The sequence below is a fragment of the Coenobita brevimanus genome, chromosome 71 (genome assembly GCF_032717465.1).
Source record: "Coenobita brevimanus isolate Jiangsu-jjx chromosome 71, ASM3271746v2, whole genome shotgun sequence".
Lineage (NCBI taxonomy): Eukaryota > Metazoa > Arthropoda > Malacostraca > Decapoda > Coenobitidae > Coenobita > Coenobita brevimanus.
The window spans coordinates 52,471,267-52,492,412 of record NC_137024.1 but is presented as its reverse complement, the minus strand read 5'-3'; the positions used below and the strand labels follow the sequence as shown (position 1 = coordinate 52,492,412).

The following is a 21,146-nucleotide window of genomic DNA, read 5'->3' as shown; positions in this document are numbered from 1 at the left end:
TGTTCTCTCTATCTGCTCACTTTTTCTCCCTTCTCCTCTAGTAATCTACCATTTTTATCTTTCACTCCCCTGCTAACTTCACTGCCACCCTGTCTTACTCTCTTCACCTCTTTCCAGAACATTTTTCTTAGTCCCTCCACTTTACACTCATATCCCCTCCAAATTCCTCATCCACTCTTTTCTTACTCTCTCTTACTAATCTTTTCACCTCTCTCTTCCTTTCTATATATAACTTTCTCTTCCGCCTCTCAACTTCTTCCACGTCCCTATTTCTCATCCATTCATTGTATGCTTTCTTCTTTTGTGCCACAGCCTGTCTCACCTCTTCATTTCACCATGTTGTTCCTTGCACCCCCCTCCGTCTTCTCTTCACACCACATCACATGCTGCACATATTTCTTCTGTGAATATCCTGCACACACCTTCCATGTCCCCCATCTGCTCCAGTTCATATTTTCCCAATCGTTCCTCCACTTCTCTCTTATATTCTTCCTTTTTCTCATCCTCTTGTAACCTTTCCACTCTCCTTGGAACTACTTCCTCCCCTCCTTCCCTTCTTCCATTTCTCCATCTTACCATCGTACTTGGATCTTGATTCTGGCCACCACCAAGTAGTGGTCAGGAAGTCCACTCCCCCAACCTCTATAAGCTCTTACATCCATTACACATCTTCGCATCCTTTCATCCACACACACATAATCAGTCATTGCCTTTCTTTCATTCAGTTCACCACCCACCCTTCTCATCACTCGCCATGTATACCTGTGGATCATTTTGTGCCTGAAGAGGGTATTGGCTATCACCAACCCCCTCCCGGCACAAATGTCCACTAACGCGCTGCTATTCTCATCTGTCTCAGTAGGCATACCCCACTCACCAACTATTCCATCCACCTTCACATTCCCTACTTTACCATTCATATCACCAATCAAAAACACTCATTCCTTCCAAACTTTTCCATGCACACTTCCACATATGTCCAGAACTCTTCTCTTACTCTGCTTGCATGATCTTGCGTTGGCGCATACACGCACACAATCGCCCACATTTGTATTCCAACTTTCAACTTTACCCACACAATCCTCGACCCAACTGATCCATACTCCCGTGTGCTCTTCTTCCATCTTTTACTCACAACAATACACACTCCTTTTGCCCTTTCATTCTCACCTACTCCTGCACATATACCCCATCCATACTCCTATTCTCTCACTCTCTCCCCTCCATTTAGTTTCAGTTACTCCACATAAATCCACTTTCGCACCTTCAAGCACCTGGACAATCTCTCTCTCTTTCACCTCATCATTTGCACCCCTTACATTCCATGTCGCGATCCGTACCATATCCATTGTCTGGTCCTTGGTCTTCATCTTTTGGTCAGTCCTGGTCCGAGGCTTCTTGTTCGTCTTTTTAGTTAGCTGTTCAGGGGAGGGGCATTAACCCTCTGCCAACCCTTTTAGTCGCCACATATGACAAGCAGGGATACTGGGAGAGTATTCTTGAAAACCCCCGTACCCCCAGGGGAATTAAATAAAAAATAAACAAATGCGGTTGAATCATATACTGAGTGGGTTTTGCTCATCTGAATAGAGTTGGCTGGCATTTACTGGAATACAATGCAAGATTTGTATTTCACAGTCAGAGGGTTAAGAAATGGTAGGCTTATTGTTAATGTGATTGCCTTTGTTAGTTAATGTACAGTATCTACAGTACTTATTACTAAAATCATTGTGTAAGCATAGTATGTGTATTGCAGGTGCACCTCTTGAAGATGACCCTGAAACAAGTGGTCTGTCAGCATTGTCTTTGGCATGCAGTGCTGCCAGGAGATCAAGATATAATTTCTGTCAAGAGCTAGGTGAGTATTTTAGTAAATACCATACTGGTAACATCTTGGTTGGTCAGTGAACTTTGACTTCTGTGAATTATAAAATTATCTTGGCTGGAGCACCAGCTGATCAGGGTGGTACTCCCAAGGAGAATGGGAATGCTGGTGCTAGGGAGAGCTGGAGATCCTGTTTCACTAGCTACCAGAATATCTTACCATCCCCCTTTTGCTGACCTTTTCAGTGTGAGACTAACATGGAGAGTAGACCAGCATACTCTCCCAAACACTTCCTCTTAACTACCTCATGCACTACCCTGCATCTGTCTATCTATCTATAGCCTGACGCCCTAATCCCGCAAAGGGTGGATGCAGACAAAATGCCTCCAAGTCGCTCTGTCACCCACCATTTGACTACCCTCTTCCCAACTCCCCCCCCCCCCCCCCTCCCTCATATACCTCTCAGCTCCATCCCTCTACCTCATCCTCGGTCTACCCCTCCCTCCACCTCACCTACATGCACCCTTTTAGTCAGTCTTTTATTCTCCATTCTTTCCATATGTCCAAACCACCTCAGTGTATTTCTCCTAATCTTCTCAACCACATCCACATCTACCCCACAATGTCCCTTCACTTCTTTATTTGTCAACCTGTCCCTCCATGTCACTCCACATGCTCCTCTCAAGTAGCTCATTTCCACTGCTCTCACTCTTGACTTGTTTCTCTCTTGCAAGGTCCACGCCTTGCTTCCATACGTCAGGGTAGGGATCACAATACTAAAATAATATAGTGCATGTAGGGTAGTTGCCACTACCCTACATGCACTGTACATATCACACAACATACCTCACTACGTCACAGAGGTTGACGCCAGCAAGGGCCTGTGGCCATAAGACTTTGCCCCCGCCACCTAGTGGCAGATGTATTGAGGGGAGGCGTGATGAGGGCTCCGCCAGCATAGATTTTGGGGCTGGGATGGAATGGGGCACGGATCTGTGCTAGAGGGTACAGGGCATTGCGGTTTCCAGGCTCCCACTTCCACCCAATAGAGAGAGGCCCAAACCTGGGAGTAGCGCCCCAGGAGGCTGCCATGTCAGTGGGTGAATAATGGCGAGACAGTTACCATGCCAAGATTCGCTTGGAAAGTGTCCTTGTAGCTGTCCTGGCAGGGTGCCCCTAGGCCACTGCCACAGCCACAGGTCACGGCGGGTGGGCTATACGTCCCAGATCCCATGCCTGAACTTGGGACCGTGCGGGTGAGTCGGACCTATGGTCTGTCTCTCCCTATTAATTTTGCCGATTATGACAGAAAAGAAAGGGAATCAAAGCAAGCCTGAGGAACTAAATCACCCAGGGGAATCAGAGCGGTGTCATGGAATGTGAGAAGTTTGAGGGATGGAGCAGGGGAAGTAGTTGAGGCATTGAGTAGGTGGTGGATGGATGTTAGATGTGTGCAAGAAGGCAGATATAGAGGAGGAGCAGCTGGAATGATTGTTGGGAGGGATTGTTGTTACTAGTTATTTTGGCAGGGTAAGGCAGATGCATATGGTGGTGTGGGTGTGTTGGTAATGGAGAAATGGATGTAATATTTCATGAATGTAATGAGAGTAAGTGAAAGAATAATAGTATTGAAAATTTTGTTCAGTGGGATAATGTTTTCATTTCAATCTACTTATGGTCCACTGGCAGGCTTGGATGAGGTAGAGAAGGATAGATTCTGGGATGGCTTAATACATATAGTAAGTGGTATGGGGGAGGGGACTTCAATGGCCATGTAGATGAAGGAGTAAGTACATGGGGGATGTGCATATGGTACAAGAAATGAGGAAAGGAAAGGATTCATGAGTTTGGTGAGGCAATGTACTGTACATGATTGAACACACATTTTAGGAAAAGAGAGTAGGTTGATTACATTTGAGTCTGAGGGAAACAGCAGCCAGATAAGACTATTTCCTGGTCATGAGAGCTGATAGGAGGTTAGTGAGGAATGTTAAAGTTACAGGGAGTGAAGAGTGTGTGCAGCAGTGCAAGTTATGTGACATGGTGCTTAACCCTTTAAGACCGCAATTGTTTCAGGCAGGGTACCTCCCACAGCCGCAATTCGGGGGTGTTTTGGCGACATCCACCAAGGGCAAATTGACTGTGTTCTGACTAAAGAGGAAGAATTTACACACCTGACAACGCAATCCGTACCCCCTTAGGCCTAATGGTTACTGCACAATCACACATCAAAGTTAAAAAGAAAGTTTATGATAGTTACCCCTTGAAAACAATCGGAAACATGAAAATTAAGATAACTACCTATTTTTCTTATTGAAACAGGTCATTCCAAAGTGTTTTGTCACACCAATCATGAAAACAGGTGTATGTAGGTGTGGGGAGATAAAGTACGCTGTGGAGAGTAGGCCTATAGGTACGGGGGTTGGAAATAACCAGCTTTTCGTATGAAAAGAAGAGGAATAGACTGTAGCACCAGTCGAGCAGGGCAGTACTCCCAAGGTGGATGGAAAGCTGATGATAGGGAGAGCTGGAGCTCCCGTTTCATCAGCCCTCGGGACTAGGTCCCGACCATCCCCTTTTGCTGAACTTTTTCAGTGTCTCAGTAACACAGAGAGTAGGCCAGCATGCTCTCCAATACAAGTTTCTCCAACTATCAGTGACAAACTACATGCACAGTACACACCATACTTCCTTTTCTAAAATTAAAAAAAAAATCATGGCAGCACAAAACATGGCCTCTGAGTCCCCAGGGGGGGAGACCATAAATGCCCCCACCTTCCGCCCCTCTCCCGGTGACAACTCGAGCTGCCTGGAACCACTGTCTGACTCCCTTCTACTTCATTTCTGCAACATTCGTGGCCTTTCCTCTAACTTTCGCTCTGTTGAGCACCACCTCTCCTTTTCTAAACCTCACTGAGACTCGGCTGTCTGAGGCAACTGACAGCAGAACCTTTTCTTTATCCTTCTACTCTCTCATTACTCATTTCAAAGCCAAAGGTGGCTGTAGTATATCTATACACAACGACTTATCTTGCGCTCGTATTCCTGAACTCGATTCTTCCGAATTCTGTACACTCTGGCTTTGGCTTTCCTGTCATTCCCTGACCAAATATATCTGTGCTGTTTTCTTATCTCCTAATTCTTCTGACTATCAAAAATTCTTTGACTATCTTACTTCTTCGATGGAACACATTCTATCCATTTCTCCTTTCTCTTAAATCTCCATTCTAGGAGATTTCAATATTCACCACCATCTTTGGCTCTCCTCTCCTTTCACTGATCCACCTGGTGAACAAGCCTACACCTTTTCTCTCCTTAATGACCTAGAGCAGCTTGTACAGCACCCTACCTGTATCCCTGACTGCCTTGGAGAGAGCTCCAACATACTTGACCTCTTCCTTACAACTAATCCTTCTGCTTACGCTGTTAATCTTTTCTCTCCATTGGGCTCCTCTGATCACAATCTTATCACCTTAACCTGTCCTCTCACTCCGGTACGGTCTGTGGACCCTCCAAAGAAACGTCGTTTGTGGCACTTTGGAGCTGCAGATTGGGAGGCCCTCAGGCAGTACTTCTTTGATTTTCCTTGGAATGATTATTGCTTCCATGGCCGGGAGCCATCTGAGTGTGGCTTGCGCATTATGGAGGTTATTTTCTCGGGCATGCAAGCATACATTCCATTTTCATATCATTTGACTAATGCAAGAAAACCTTGGTTTGATTACGCTTGTTCTAATGCTGTCCGCAACAAGGAGAGGGCCTATAAAAGGTACTGGAGCCAACCCACCCCTGAATTACATCTTTTTTATGTTTCTGCCCTGCATCGTGCTAAGTTTGTTCTTTGCACTGCTATAGATAATTTCATCCATACTAAATGTCCTCAACTCTCCAACTCGAATTCTTCCTGCTCCTGGTACCTTGCCAAAAACCTTTCTAACAATTTTACCTCATCATCCTTCCCTCCTCTTTTCTACTCTGATGGCCCTGTAGCTATTTCTTTTTACTGATAAAGCAGATCTCTTTGCTCAGACTTTCTCCTTCAATTCCACTTTAGACAATTCCGGTGCTGTTCCTCCATCACTTCCCCCCCTCTGACTTCCTCATGGCTGGCATTAAAATTTCTTCAGCTGATGTATTTTCTGCCATCACAGGCCTCAAGGCATATGGGCCTGATGGAGTCCCTCCTGTCATTCACAAAAAGTGTGCTTCTGTGCTTACACCCTACCTAGGCAAACTCTTGTGCCTTTGTCCATCAACTTTTACCATTCCTTCTTGGTGGAAGTTTGCTCTCATTCAGCCAGTCCCAAAGAAGGGTGACCATTCCCAACCCTCTAACTGTCGTCCAATTGCTTTAACATCCTGTATCTCAAAAATTTTCGAGTCAATTCATAATAGAAAAATTTTAAAGCATCTTTCCTATCACAACATTCTTTCTGATCGTCAGTATGGGTTCCATCAGGGACGCTCCACGGGTGATCTTCTCACGTACCTTTCAGACTCCTGGTCATCCTCCTTTCAGGACTTTGGCAAAAGCTTTGCCATTGCACTTGACATCTCAAAGGCTTTTGGTCGTGTCTGGCATAAATCTTTAATTTCCAAACTGCCCTCGTACGGTTTCTATCCTTCTATCTGTGCCATCATCTCTAGCTTCCTGTCTGGTCGTTCGATAGCCGCTGTTGTAGATAGCCATCGTTCTTCTCCTAGATCTATGAACAGTGGTGTTCCTCAGGGCTCTGTCCTGTCACCAACTCCCTTCCTTTTATTCATCAGTGACTTTCTAAGCTGTACATCTAACCCTGTCCTCTGATACGCTGATAACTCCACCCTTCACCTTTCCATTCGGTTCCCGCAGCGTCCATCTCAGCAGTTACTTCAACAAACAAGGGATGAGGCTATGGCACACCTAATGTATGACTTGGCTTCTATCTCTGCCTGGGATAAAAATAATCTGGTTGTTTTTAATGCATCAAAGACTCAGTTTTTACAACTATCACCCCGACAAAGTCTTCCACAGGTTTACGCACTGATGTTTAATAATATTCGGCTTAATCCTGCATCATCCTTGAATGTGCATGGGGTTTCATTTACTCAGGACTTATCTTGGAAAGATCATATTACATCTCTTGTAAAATCAGCTTCCAAGAGATTAGATGTGCTAAGCCGACTCGGTTCCTTCTTTACCCCTGCACAATTGTTGACTCTATACAGGGGATTTATCCGCCCCTGTGTGGAGTACAACTCTCATGTGTGGGGAGGGTCCCCACATACAGCTTTTCTCAATTGGGTGGAGTCAAAGGGTTTTCGTCTCACTAACTCTCCTCCTCTTACTGACTCCCTTCAACCTCTGTCTCTTCGCTGTACTGTTGCATCTTGATCTGTTTTCTATCGTTACTTCATTGGTCACTGCTCCTCTGAACTGTCTGCTTGCATTCCTCCACCTCTACAATGGGCGCGTAGCACCCGTTCAGCAACAAACTGTCATCCCTTTTCTGTCCCACTCTCTAATGCAAGAGTTGACCGTTACTCCCAGTCCTTCATTTATGCAACAGGTCAGTTCTGGAACTGTCTCCCTCTGTCTGTATTTCCTACTTCCTATGATCTCCAGTCTTTCAAACGCATTGTGTCCAGGCATCTCAAAATGATCGGATCTTGAATTTGGCTGTCTCTTGTATTTTGTTTCTCTCTTGGAAGGAACAATTTTGCGGGCCCGCGGCCTTTGGTTCCTTGTTCCTCACAAAAAAAAAAAAAAAAAATCATTGTGTTCTGTATCATCTACCATGAAAACAGATGTGCTTGTAGGTGTGGGGAGTAGGCCTACAAGGCCTTGGTGGTACTTGAGGTGAAAAATTTTGGCAACAACCAAATTCTCTAGTGGAAACCCTCCATGTCAATGGGATTTGTCATTCCAGCCATAAAAACAGGTGTGTATGTCGGTGTGGGGAGATAAAACGGGTGTAGGGAATAGCCCTACAAGACCTCATAGTCGTTCCTAAACTAGCACAGACACATATAAATGTTTATAACCATCAAGGACATCAAAATAATGTTGAATAATGCTATAAATGCATGCATAAGAAAGGGGAAAAAAAAGCAGTAATTTGTTTCCGATTTCTCTTTTCACTGTACCAACTTCTCGTTACACATTTGTCACACCATTACAGTTATCACATTATCATTACACTTCATCACACTTATCATTACAGTTTCAACAACAACCAAATTCTCTCGTGGAAACTCTCCATTTCATTGGAATTTATCACACCAGCCATGAGAACAGGTGTATTTGTATGTGTGGGGAGATGAAACAGGTGCAGGGAGTAACCTTACAAGGCCTCATAGTCTTTTGAAACTAACACAGATGGACACTACTCAGAGGTGCTAATCTGGGCAGAAAAAAAAAAAAAAAGAAGTAGATGCGTTGTATGTAGTACAACATACAGCATTCTCCAACTACGTACGTACAGAAACTGGTAGGTATGAAGTGAGAAATGAACAGAGTGAGGTGTAAAAATTTGGGAAGAAGTAGAAATAATATGAAACAGGTACGTACATAAGGCCTGACACTCGGGGGGCCTGTTTGGGGTTGGAAGGGTAGTGAGGGACAAGGAAGGAGAGATGGGGTGGGGTTTGGGGGGGGACGAGGCTAGCAGGGAGGGAGGAGGGGCAAGAGAGGGTGGGAAGGGACACAGGTTGTTGTGGGAGGAGAGATGCAGTTGCGTGGAGGGGTGGGAGAGTGATGGGGGACAAGGAGGGCATGAGGAAGTGGAGTAGAGGGTGGCATGGAAGCGGCCGAGAGGGGGGTGTCCCCTCACTGCCCGGGTTGGCCCGATCCCCCCTCATGCCACAACAGGGTCGAGTTCTCATTGGCCTGAAGCCATGTACGTCATAATCGGGGTGGAGAAAGCTCTCCGCAGTTTTTTACAGGCCACATTCACTTGAAGCATTTAGGCATTTTGGCATAAAACTCAAATTGCATCAATTGATGTGATTAGAACTTAAGGGGCTAAGGAGTGGGTGGTGAAAAAGAGGACCTATGCACCTAGGATGAAAGTATGGAAGTTGAAAACCAAGCAGTAAGGGATGCCTTCTGTAGCTAGATGAGTAGAGTGGTGGCTGAACAGAGCCGTTGACAGTAGTGTCAATGAACAGCTCAGAGCTGTCAGTAACAATCTCCTGAGAGTTACTGATTCAGTGTGAGGATGGACAAGGTTCTCCCCACCCCACCCCCACCCCCAAACACAAACACAAACACAAAGTAACTTGTTGGTGGGATGAGGGTGTAGAAGCTGCAGTTAAAGAGAAAATAAGGCTTTTCCGGGAATGGAAAAAGAGTGGTAACAAAGAAGAATACTTGGCTACCAAATGTAGGGCTAGAAGAGAGGTTTGCAGGGCAAAGTCTGAGTCTCGGAGACTTTTACTTGATAACCTATATATCCTAGTATGGAAAGGAAGAATATGGTATTTAAGGTGGCAAATCAGATGAAGAAAACAGGCATATCATAAGTGAGCAGTGTGTGAAGAATGATGAAGGAAAGATAGTGGTGAACAGTGGGGATATTAAAGACACCTGGAGAGAGCATTACTGCCAGTTGTTGAATGAGTCGTTTGACTGGGACAGGGAAAGTTTGGAACCAGCAGAACCAGTGTTTGGCCCTTGGCCTTTGATTGACACTGCTACTGTTAGCAGGGCAATAAGCAGGATGCTGGTGGGGAAGGCAGTAGATGTCTCTGGGTAGTAGCAGTAGTAGTAGTAGTAGTTGTTGTTCCCTAGGCGGTCTGGCCGAACAGCCCCGAGTCCCTAAGGAAGGCCACAGCTGAGACCAGGCTTTCCCACAGAGCTCTCAAGGAGTGTATGTTGTGATGTTGGGGTAGGTGATTGTGTGTAATGCAGTCTTCCATAATGTGCTTAATAGTATGGGGTGCTGTCTTGCATTTTGGACAGGCATCAGCAATGGAGTCATCCAGCCTCTTCTGGTAACTTAAGAGGGCTGGATGATGCCCACATCTCAGCCTGGCCAGGTTGACCCTGTCCTCACGAGGGAGATAGGATTCAGAAGGGTGGATATCAGGAGGCCGTGCATGCAGCTGTGTGTTGTCTTTTAAGTGACTGAATGGAGTGGCAAGTGATTTGAGTATGTACATGCTTCTGGAAGCTGGTCTGACGCATGCGAGGGGGAAGAGATGACAGTATTTGTGCATTATATCGTGTGCTGGGTGTTGTTTTGATGTTCCTTGGTGTGTGTGGATGTGCTGCCATGAAGTGTAGTGGATGTTGTGGGATTGTGAAGGCTGTAGCGAGAAATTGGGTGCCTCTCACGTCTAGATGATCCTTGACTTTGAGGACTTTGGTTTCTTGACCTAGGTGGTCTGTGGGTGTAGTAGCTGTGCAACCTGTGATTATTTTTAGGGCCTTGTTCTGTATGGTCTGTAGTGTGTTTTAGTGAGGTTAGGAGCCCAAGCAGGGCTTGCATAATTCATCACTGAACGTATGTATATATTGTTTGTATTCCGTGGTGGTGTCCAAATGTTGTATGGGCAAGTGACCTCAAGGCATTGAGTCTTGGTGTTATTTTATTTTTATTTGTGATGTGTTGTTTAAATGACATTGATATATGTTACACCAAGGATTTTGTGTGTGTGTGGGGGGGGGTATTGTTTATGGTGAGGTGTGGAATGTGATTGTGTTCTGCTGTCCAGTTTGTGAGAAGGGTCACTTTAGATTTGGCTGGGGCTATTTTGAGCCTGTTTGTGGTGAACCATTCATGTAGTATGTTGAGGTAAGGTTGGAGGATATGTGCAGCTGTGTTTGCATTTTGGTGTGTACATGTAAGTGTTATGTCATCTGCATAGGAAGCTATATGTATCTGTGGTGTGTGGGGTTTGGGTATGTCGCACATGTATAGGTTAAAGAGTGTAGGGGACAAAGCAGATCCTTGGGGGATGCCATTTGTGAAGTTTCGTATGTTTGAAGACTGACCAGCAAATGTTACATGTGCACATCTGCCTGCTGAGTAGTTTGCCAGCTGTCTTTTTGTCTTATTCTGCATGTCTGTGTTGAATATTTTGTTTGTGAGGTTGTGGTGGGGGATGGTATGAAAAGCTTTGCTAATGTCTGGTGTGACTAGGAGTGTTCTGTGTGGTGGCCTAGCTGAATTCATGCCATCAAAAACTCTCTGTGTAAGGTATGTAAGAAGAGTGTGTCTGGGTTGACTGCTGATATGTTGAAAGCCATAGGAAATATAGGAGTGAGGGTAGTCCCTGACTTGGTAAATATAATTATATATGAGTGTGTTGTCCCAGATGATTGGCTGAAGAGTGTATTTGTAAATATGTACAAGGGGAAGGGTGATGCCCTGGAAAGAGGATATTATTTGGGCATAAAACTTTTGGACCAGATATTGAAGGTAATGGAGAGAGTTCTAGAAGACATGATTAGAGAAAGAGTGAATATTGATGAGATGCAGTTTAGGTTTATGCCATGCAAAGGGACTACTGATGCCATGTTCATTGTTTGACAGCTTCAGGAGAAATACTTTATATAGGAAAGAAGAGGGATTTGTACTTTGTTTTTGTTGATTTGGAGAAGGCCTTTGACAGAGTCCCTAGAGAGGTGGCGAAGTGGGCAATGAGAAAGCTGGAGATCGAGGAGTAGCTGGTTAGGGTGGTTATGGCCATGTATGTGCGTCCTCACACCTCGGTAAAGATGAATGGAGATTTGAATGATGAGTTTTCCATGAATGTTGGTGTGGATCATGGTACTTGAAGCCCTCTCACGTTCAGAAATGGACTCCCGTGGGAGACGTTGTGTGCTGATGATTTGGTGTTGATTGCAGAGAATGTAAGGGAGGTGTAGGAAATACTTAGGAAGTGGAGAGATGGTATAGGCACAAAGGCTTAAGAGTAAATAAATACATAGGAAGTGGAGAGATGGTATGGGGCACAAGAGCTTAAGAGTAAATGCAGATAAAATAAAAGTGATGGTATCTAGGGCAATTGACAGTACTGTCAAGGAAGAGGGAGAGTTGCCTTGTGCAAAATTCTTCTGTGGGAAGTAATTCCAGCTCATGCAGTGTTTGTGGTCAGTGGGTGCATAAGAATTGTAGTGTTATTACAAGTAGACTGCGAGATAATGCTGATTTCATGTGTGTGGTGTGTCGGGGAGATCTTGTGGAGATTGTCAGGCATAAAAAGGATTGATCTTGCTGGTGAGCCTCTTGAGTGTGGAAGAATATTATTTGGGAGACCTGTTAACTGCAGGAGGTGGGGCTGGAGCTAGGTCTGTGGATAGAGTGAGGAGTGGTTGGAAGAAGTTCAAGGAGCTTCCCTCCGTGCCAAGGGATCTTTGTATGCGGCGTGTGTTAGGAGTGTAATGCTATATGGTAGTGAGACCTGGGCAATAAAGGGGGAGGATATTTGCAGGCTTAAATGTACAGCAGTGACAATGATTAGGGGGATGTGCAGTGCATATCTGATTGCGAGGCTTGGGGGGACTAATTTTACAGTGGAAGAGTTGAGAGGTAGGATGAGACTGGAGCATAGCCTATTGGTGTTGTGATGAAGAGAGGTAGATGAGGTGGTTTGGGCATGTGAAGAGGATGGGGGGTGATAATTGGGTGCAGAGAGGGAGAAATGTTAACATTAGGGGTAGGGTTGTGAGAGGTAGACCGAAAGAAGCCTGGGATGAAGTCATTGGGCGTGACCTCTGGGATAAGGGTCTGAATAGAGAAGCTGCCTGAGATCAAGCAGCATGGAGAACCACCATTTCGTGACCAAGGCTGATGCATGTAAGCATGTTTGAGCCTTTAAAAATGATACGTGAAGTAGGAAACCTTGCTGCCCTCAAGCAACCTTGAAGTTTCTGCAGTGCAAAAGCAAGGAGATGAACCAGAATGTCCTCTCCTGACACATGTTTCAGAGAGATCTGAGAACCAAGCTTCATATCTTTTAACTACAAGTGAAAACAGAGAAGCATGATTACTTACCGAGTACACTATAATTAACATTGGCATTGTCAGTCTTGATAATAACTAACTGACTATGTGCCAGCTGTTCAAGTGGGCCACACAGTCGTATGCACATTATTTGAGTCAACATAATCAAGGAAGTGTTATTGTAATATGAGCAGATAGAGTTTACAGTGTGTTATGAGGTCCTGGGTGTTTCATGTCCATATAACTGTGAAAAGCCAGTTTTTAATCCTTTCATTTATAGTTATTGATGCAAAACAAAAATTCCATTTTATGGCACTGTAGCAGTGTGACGCAAAAAAACAAATAACTTGAAAGTGCAGAATAGATCGATATTTTTGCTACTTATGGATAGTAAAGACTTAAGATAAGTTGCATGCTCTATTTTCAGATCCAGATTTAGATGCTACCAAGAGAATAGCTGTGCTTCAGTCCAGAATACAAGAGCTGAAGAGAACTTATATGCAAGTTAAAACTGAGCTAGCATCAGTGGAGCGGAGGCGAAAGAAGCTGCGCAGGAAAGAAAGAGAAAGTAAGTTAATTTGACTAGCAAACTTATCATCATCATCCGGGCCTCCTTTCTCACTCAAGGGCAGAGTGAAGAGTAGCAATGTCCAGACAGCCCAAATTTGCCCAGTCCAATTGGCCAGGCTTCCATTCATTCATCATTCAAGCCTTCGGAATCATGGCTCGATCTGATTCACCACGACCTGTAGCTTCATATAAACGTATCCAATAGAGTCAAATCGGATGCTGTTGATTGCAGAGAACGAAAGGGAGGCAGAGGAAAGGTTTAGGAAGTGGAGAGATGGTATGGTGATTGCAGAGAACGAAAGGGAGGCGGAGGAAAGGTTTAGGAAGTGGAGAGATGGTATGGTGCTCAAGGGCATAAGAGTAAATGCAGATAAAACAAAAGTGATTATATCTAGGGTTGGTGGCGGTCAAAGACCAGGGAGAGAGAGTTTTTTGTTTTTTTTTTTTTTTTTTTTTTAATGCGAGGAAGAAGGAACCAAAGGCCATGAGCCCACAGTAACAGTTCCCTCCAAGAGAAAAACAAAATACAATAGAGAGCCAAATTCAAGATCCGATCATTTGGAGATGCCTGGACACTGCGTTTGAAAGACTGGAGATCATAGGCAGCAGGAAATACAGAGAGAGGGAGACAGTTCCAGAGTTGACCTGTTGCATAAATGAAAGACTGGGAGTAACGGTTAACTCTTGCATTAGGGAGTTGGACAGAAAAGGGATGAGAGTTTGCTGCCAGACGGGTGCGTAGCACCCGTCGTAGAGGTGGAGGAATGCAAGCAGACAGTTCAGAGGTTGAAGGGAGTCAGTAAGAGGAGGAGAGTTAATGAGATGAAAACCCTTTGACTCCACCCTATTGAGAAGAGCTGTATGTGGGGAGCCTCCCCACACATGAGAGCTGTACTCCACACAGGGGCGGATAAAAACCCTGTATAGAGTCAACAATTGTGCAGGGGTAAAGAAAGAGCGGAGTCGGCTAAGCACACCCAATCTCTTGGAAGCAGATTTTACAAGAGATGTAATATGATCTTTCCAAGATAAGTCCCTAGTAAATGAAACCCCAAGCATGTTCAAGGATGATGCAAGATTAAGCTGAATATTATTAAACATTAGTGGGGGTACCTGTGGAAGATTTTGTCGGGTTGATAGGTGTAAGAACTGAGTCTTAGATGCATTAAAAACAACCATATTATTTTTACCCCTGTCAGAGATACGAGCCAAGTCAGACATTAGGTGTGCCATAGCCTCTTCCCTTGTTTGTTGAAGTAACTGTTGAGATGGGCGTTGCAGGAACCGAATGGAAAGGTGAAGGGTGGAGTCATCAGCGTATGAGTGGATAGGGTTAGATGTACAGCTTAGAAGATCATTGATGAATAAAAGGAAGAGAGTTGGTGATAGGACAGAGCCCTGAGGAACACCACTGTTGATAGATCTAGGAGAAGAACGATGGCCATCTACAATGGCGGCTATAGAACGACCAGAAAGGAAGCTAGCAATGAAGCCACAGATAGAAGGATAGAAACTGTAGGAGGGCAGTTTGGAAATTAAAGATTTATGCCAGACTCGATCGAAAGCCTTTGAGATGTCAAGTGCAATGGCAAAGCTTTCGCCAAAATCCCGAAAGGAGGATGACCAGGAGTCTTAAAGGTAGGTGAGATGATCACCAGTGGAGCGTCCCAGACGGAACCCGTACTGACGATCAGAAAGAAGGTTGTGATAGGAAAGATGCCTTAAAATTTTTCTATTGAGAATTGACTCAAAAACGTTTGAAATACAGGACGTTAAAGCAATTGGATGATAGTTGGAGGGTTGGGAGTGGTCACCCTTCTTTGGGACTGGCTGGATGAGAGCAAACTTCCAGCAAGAAGGAAAGGTACAAGTTGACAGACAAAGGCGAAAGAGTTTGCTTAGGCAGGGTGTAAACACAGAAGCACAGTTCTTGAGAACAACAGGAGGGACCCCATCAGGCCCATATGCCTTGTTAGTACTGAGGCCAGTGATGGCAGAAAATACATCAGCTGAAGAAATTTTAAAGTCACCCATGAGCAAGTCAGAGGGGAGAAGTGATGGAGGAACAGCACCGGAATCATCTAAGGTGGAATTGGAGGAGAAGGTCTGTGCGAAGAGATCTGCTTTATCAGTAGAAGAAATAGCTACAGAACCATCAGAGTAGAAAAGAGGAGGGAAGGATGATGAGGTATAGTTGTTAGAAAGGTTTTTGGCAAGGTGCCAGAAGGAGCGGGAAGAATTCGAGTTGGAGAGTTGAGAGCATTTAGTACGGATGAAATTATTTTTAGCAGAGCGAAGAACAGACTTAGCATGATTCCGGGCAGAAACGTAAAGATGATGTGATTCAGGGGTGGATTGGCTCCGGTACCTTTTGTAGGCCCTCTCCTTGTTGCGGACAGCATTAGAACAAGCGTGATTAAACCAAGGCTTTCTTGCGTTAGTCAAAGGATATGAGAAAGGAATGTATGCTTCCATGCCCGAGAGAATAACCTCCGTAATGCGCAAGGCACACTCAGATGGCTCCCGGCCATGGAAGCAATAATCATTCCAGGGAAAATCAAAGAAGTACTGCCCGAGGGCCTCCCAGTCCGCGGCTCCAAAATGCCACAGACAACGTTTCCCTGGAGGGTCCACAGGCTGTACCGGAGTGATAGGACAGGTTAAGGTAATAAGGTTGTGATCGGAGGAGCCCAACGGAGAGAAAAGATTAACAGAGTAAGCAGAAGGATTAGTTGTGAGGAAGAGGTCAGGTATGTTGGAGCTCTCTCCAAGGCAGCCAGGGATACAGGTAGGGTGCTGTACAAGCTGCTCTAGGTCATTAAGGATAGAAAAGATGTAGGCTTGTTCACCAGGTGAATCCGTGAAAGGAGAGGAGAGCCAAAGGTGGTGGTGAACATTGAAATCTCCTAGAATGGAGATTTCAGAGAAAGGAGAAATGGATAGAATGTGTTCCATCGTAGAAGTAAGATAATCGAAGAATTTTTGATAGTCAGTAGAATTAGGGGATAAGTAAACAGCACAGATATATTTAGTCAGAGAATGACAGGAAAGCCGAAGCCAGAGTGTAGAGAATTCAGAAGAATCGAGTTCAGGAACACGAGAGCAAGATAAGTCTTTGCATATGTATACACAACAGCCACCTTTGGCTTTGAAATGAGTATAGAGAAAGTAGGAGGATACAGAAAAGGGTTTGCTGTCAGTTGCCTCAGACAGCTGAGTCTCCGTTAGAAAAAGAAGGTGAGGTTTAGAGGAGGAGAGGTGGTGCTCAACAGAGCGAAAGTTAGAGGAAAGGCCGAGAATGTTGCAGAAATGAAGAAGAAGAGAGTCAGACAGTGGTTCCAGGCATCTCAAGTCATCACTGGGAGAGGGGCGGATGGTGGGGGCATTTATGGTCCCCCCCCCCCTCCGGACTCCGAGGCTTGGTAAAGAGACGCCATTTGTTAAATTTTGAATAGGAAGTGTAGTGTGTACTGTGCATGTAGTTTGGTGTAGATAGTTAGAGAAATTTGTACTGAAGAGCATGCTGGCTTACTCTCTGTGTAACTGAGACACTGAAAAGGTTCAGCAAAGGAGGATGGTCAGGAACTAGTCCTGAGGACTGATGAAATGGGAGCTCCAGCACTCCCTGTCATCAGCTTTCCATCCACCTCGGGAGTACTGCCCTGCTCGACTGGTGCTACAGTCTACCCCTTAGATCCTCAAAAGCAATGACAGTACCTTCTTTCATCTGCAGTAGCCTAACCAGACAACAAGTAGTCTAAATTGTATTATTTTAAGCATTAATCCTCATGCGTTTGTGATTTGAAATCAAATCTCTCATGAGAAAATTTAACACGGGATTGTCCTTGTGGTGTGCATGCGTTAAGGGAGTGAGCAGAATGAGTCCCAGTATTTACTCAACATTAAATTTCTGCCCACTTAGAGACTGAATGAGTCAAAGTACCCACTAGACATAATTTAATCTGAACAAACTGTGTTTTAAGAACTTAACTTGCACTAAATGTAGCAGAAATTAAATAATATAGGACCACTGAAGTGGCGGGCTGTCATCACATGCCATCAATGATGTTTTAATTTTCGGTTATGATAAATATAAACACTTCACATTATGTTATATATACATGTTTTATTTGTACCATTTATATTATGGTATATGACATTACTATGATTCACAGTTTCACACAACTGTGTAGATATTTAACAAAGAAAAATATCTTTTTTAAACAGCACAGGGAATGTGTTTGTCCAAATCATGGAGCCATCTAGCAGAATACTAGCATTGAAAGCACCGCATTGCTGATTGTTATTAAAGAAATATTTTGAGGTGGTATGAATGTGTACAAAGAATGCTTATAGAGTGCTAAAGACAGTTTGTGAATGTGAGATAAAGGGCAGTGTTTGGTAATGGTAGAGGCAGACATTATTTAGTATGGAAGAAGGTAATGGAACACTCTATTGGTAATAGAGAAGGAAGAAGATGAGTGTTTAAGAGAGTGAGAAAGGTGTGCGAGGTCAGTGTACCATGGAGTTGTTTCTGTCACAACCATTCCCTGTCCATTGCTTCTTAGAAGAAAGCAAGGCAACGATGATGAGGGAATGGGATGATGATATGTGGTATGGTGTCAATAGTGTGCCCTATTTCATGCACCTTTGTTTCTGAAACCTGCCTCACCTATCTTAGGTGGAAAGCATGGTCAGGATGATGATATCTATGTGTGTGAATGTGTAAGGATGCTTGTAGTCATTTGTTTGATATGGGAATACATATATTTCCATATCTGATCAATAAATTTTCTTTCTTTCAGAAGAGACCAAGACTGAACCAACGTAACAGTTCGAGTGAGTTAGTGAAGCCCTGATCATCTGTGATCTGTTGTGCTTAGCATAGTTCTGTAACATGCGGAAAGATATGGATCTCAATTTTGTGTAAACTTCATCACCAATAAATTTAGTTTGCAGGGAATATTTGAAGTAGTTTATACAGGTCAAGGTGACTTTTTATCATAAGTGATTATGTTAAACTAATGTTTTAATCAAATTTCAAAAAGCATTTTTTCAGGAAGAAATAATCAGGCTGGATGGAGTGCCTTGGTAATTGTATTAGGGCTTCTTGTAGCCTCGTGTATGTTGATATGAATGTAAAGCTTTAAACTGATATGTATTGTATATGGATGATACCTGGGTTTTTCACACAGGCTTGAGAACTTATCGTACGTTTAGAGTCAGTCCGTTAGGGGAGTAATTTTCCCTGTCATTTGATGGAAGACCTTCTCTTCCCATCTCACTCATGTACAGCAAATGTATTACTTGTACATAAGATATCCAGAATTAAGTGATATTTCCTGTACTTTTTTTTATTGTTGTCTTGTATAGAGTAGAAAGCTAGAAAACTTTTAGTTCTTTTTAGTATTACTAACTCTTAGAGATTGCCTTGGTAAGTTCTACTGGTATGAGTATAGTGAAAGGTGTGGCTGAATGATTGTGTGATAATAAATTGAACTTTCACCACAAAGTATTTATGAAATTTTGTAGTATTTTTTATACAATTTTTTTTTTTTTTTTTTTTTTTTTTTTTTTTTTTTTAAATACTATCTTCCTTATTCATAAATGAAGTGTATCCTGCGAAGTACAATTTGCACTTGCATACATTGATGTACTGTGTAAGATCTTATAACTGTTTAGGTTTTTTATAATTGTAATTTTATCAATTGCCAAATGGTGTGTTTTTCCTTACTTCATACTTTCCAGATACGTAACATGCTAAATCAAGTTGTGTTTATTTTTAATCCAGACTGGGTTGCAGTTTTGAAATTTTATTTGCGCAAGATGTCTGCTTTCAGATTTGTTTATGTTACTGGTCCTTGGCATGTGTTAAATAACAGTAGATATCCTTAATTTGTATTCTCTCTCTCTCTCTCTCTCTCTCTCTCTCTCTCTCTCTCTCTCTCTCTCTCACACACACACACACACACACACAGACACACACAGACACAGACACAGACACACAGACACAGACACACACAGACACACACAGACACAGACACACACAGACACAGACACACAGACACAGACACACAGACACAGACACACACAGACACAGACACACACAGACACAGACACACACAGACACACAGACACAGACACACACAGACACAGACACACACAGACACACAGACACAGACACACACAGACACAGACACACACACAGACACACACACAGACACACACACAGACACACACACAGACACACACACACACACACACACACACACACACACACACACACACAGACACACACACACACACACAGACACACACACACACACACAGACACACACAGACACACACACACACACAGACACACACACACACACAGACACACACACACACACACAGACACACACACACACACACACACACACACACACACACACACACACACACACACACACACACACACACACACACACACAGACACACACACACACACACACAGACACACACAGACACACACACACACACACAGACACACACACACACACAGACACACACACACACACACACAGACACACACACACACAGACACACACAGACACACACACACACACACACACACAGGGTTACCAAATATAGGTTAAACATTACGTTGTATTCCCAGTACTTTTTAATTAATTGCTAAACAAATGTTGCTCAGATGATAAATTTATTTCAAGATATGCTGTTTCTTGTGCACACTAGTGGCTGCAGCATGCACCGGTGAACATGTTCTTTCCTAGAAATTTGTATTCTCAGGAATTTTTTACGGTTGATACTAATAGCAGATATGCTACAACCATGTCAGACAAATAAGGATGTAATGATGATAAATGTGAAAAATGTTAAAAACATGTAAACAAAGCTTGTTATTTGATACTGTATTTTATTATTGTATTCATCACTTGTCATGATCATTTTTTGGTAACTTGGTTAAAATGCAATGCTGCATTCCTTGATATCACATTATTTATGATCAGTAGTTACTGAGTTATTCCATGTGACCTTTTAGAGGTAAACATATTATAAGCAATAACTTTGGTAGACTAGTGATGTTTCCTTCATACCTCAGCAACCAGTTCATCATTCAGCCAACTGATATACTGTATTTAACTTGTCAGTCAGGGGTTTTCACAGCAGTGGAGAAATTTGTTTGGGAAAACTTAGGCTTTCTGGACGTTGCTACTCCTCGCTCTGCGCTAGGGTGGGAAAAGAGGTCCGGATGATGATGATGAATAGAGGAAAGTCCCGAGTGTGCCATTGACCATGGAAATTTTTCATCATGATGATGGTAACTTATTGCCTGTGAGGAGCAGCCCTCATTTAATATGCCTGTATCTGGTAGTATCCTAAATAGTATCTTATTTACATCCTTGGCCAGGGGTTAAGAGAAAAATCCCTTCAAAAGTAGATGTCAAGATTCATTTCATGTGGTATATGTTGCATTCATTGTTATTACTTTAAAAAAAATCTATGGCAGTGTTTATTTATCAATACTGCCATTATTGTATCATATGCACAAATTCAGCATCACATTTACATACTGTAACAATAAATTGGAACCTTGCTTTATGTTGGAGGCAGTCACAGTATTCAGTAAAACATGATTGAAGCATTGTAGCTAATTAAAATCGTACAGATTTGAAAATTATTACTTTTTAGAATTTAAACTGACAGAAAAGATCCAAATTATATGGCCAGTTGAACAGTAAACAAACAGGTGCAAAGTGCTGATGGTACAAATGTCTCAAAGAAATGTGAGGCCAAGGTATGATTATGTATTTTTT

At 43.4% G+C, this 21,146-nt stretch overlaps 1 protein-coding gene across 1 annotated transcript in view; it reads left to right on the top strand.

The window, feature by feature from the left end:
- htk (AT-rich interaction domain hat-trick) overlaps positions 1 to 18,826 on the top strand; it is a 125,825-nt gene extending 106,999 nt beyond the window's left edge. Inside the window, exons 19-21 of the mRNA XM_080277995.1 lie at positions 1,757 to 1,858; positions 13,184 to 13,324; positions 18,132 to 18,826. Coding sequence (XP_080134121.1) covers positions 1,757 to 1,858; positions 13,184 to 13,324; positions 18,132 to 18,157 — 269 coding nt within the window. The 3' untranslated portion in view covers positions 18,158 to 18,826. The remainder of the gene's footprint in view (positions 1 to 1,756; positions 1,859 to 13,183; positions 13,325 to 18,131) is intronic.
- Positions 18,827 to 21,146: the final 2,320 nt, after the last annotated feature.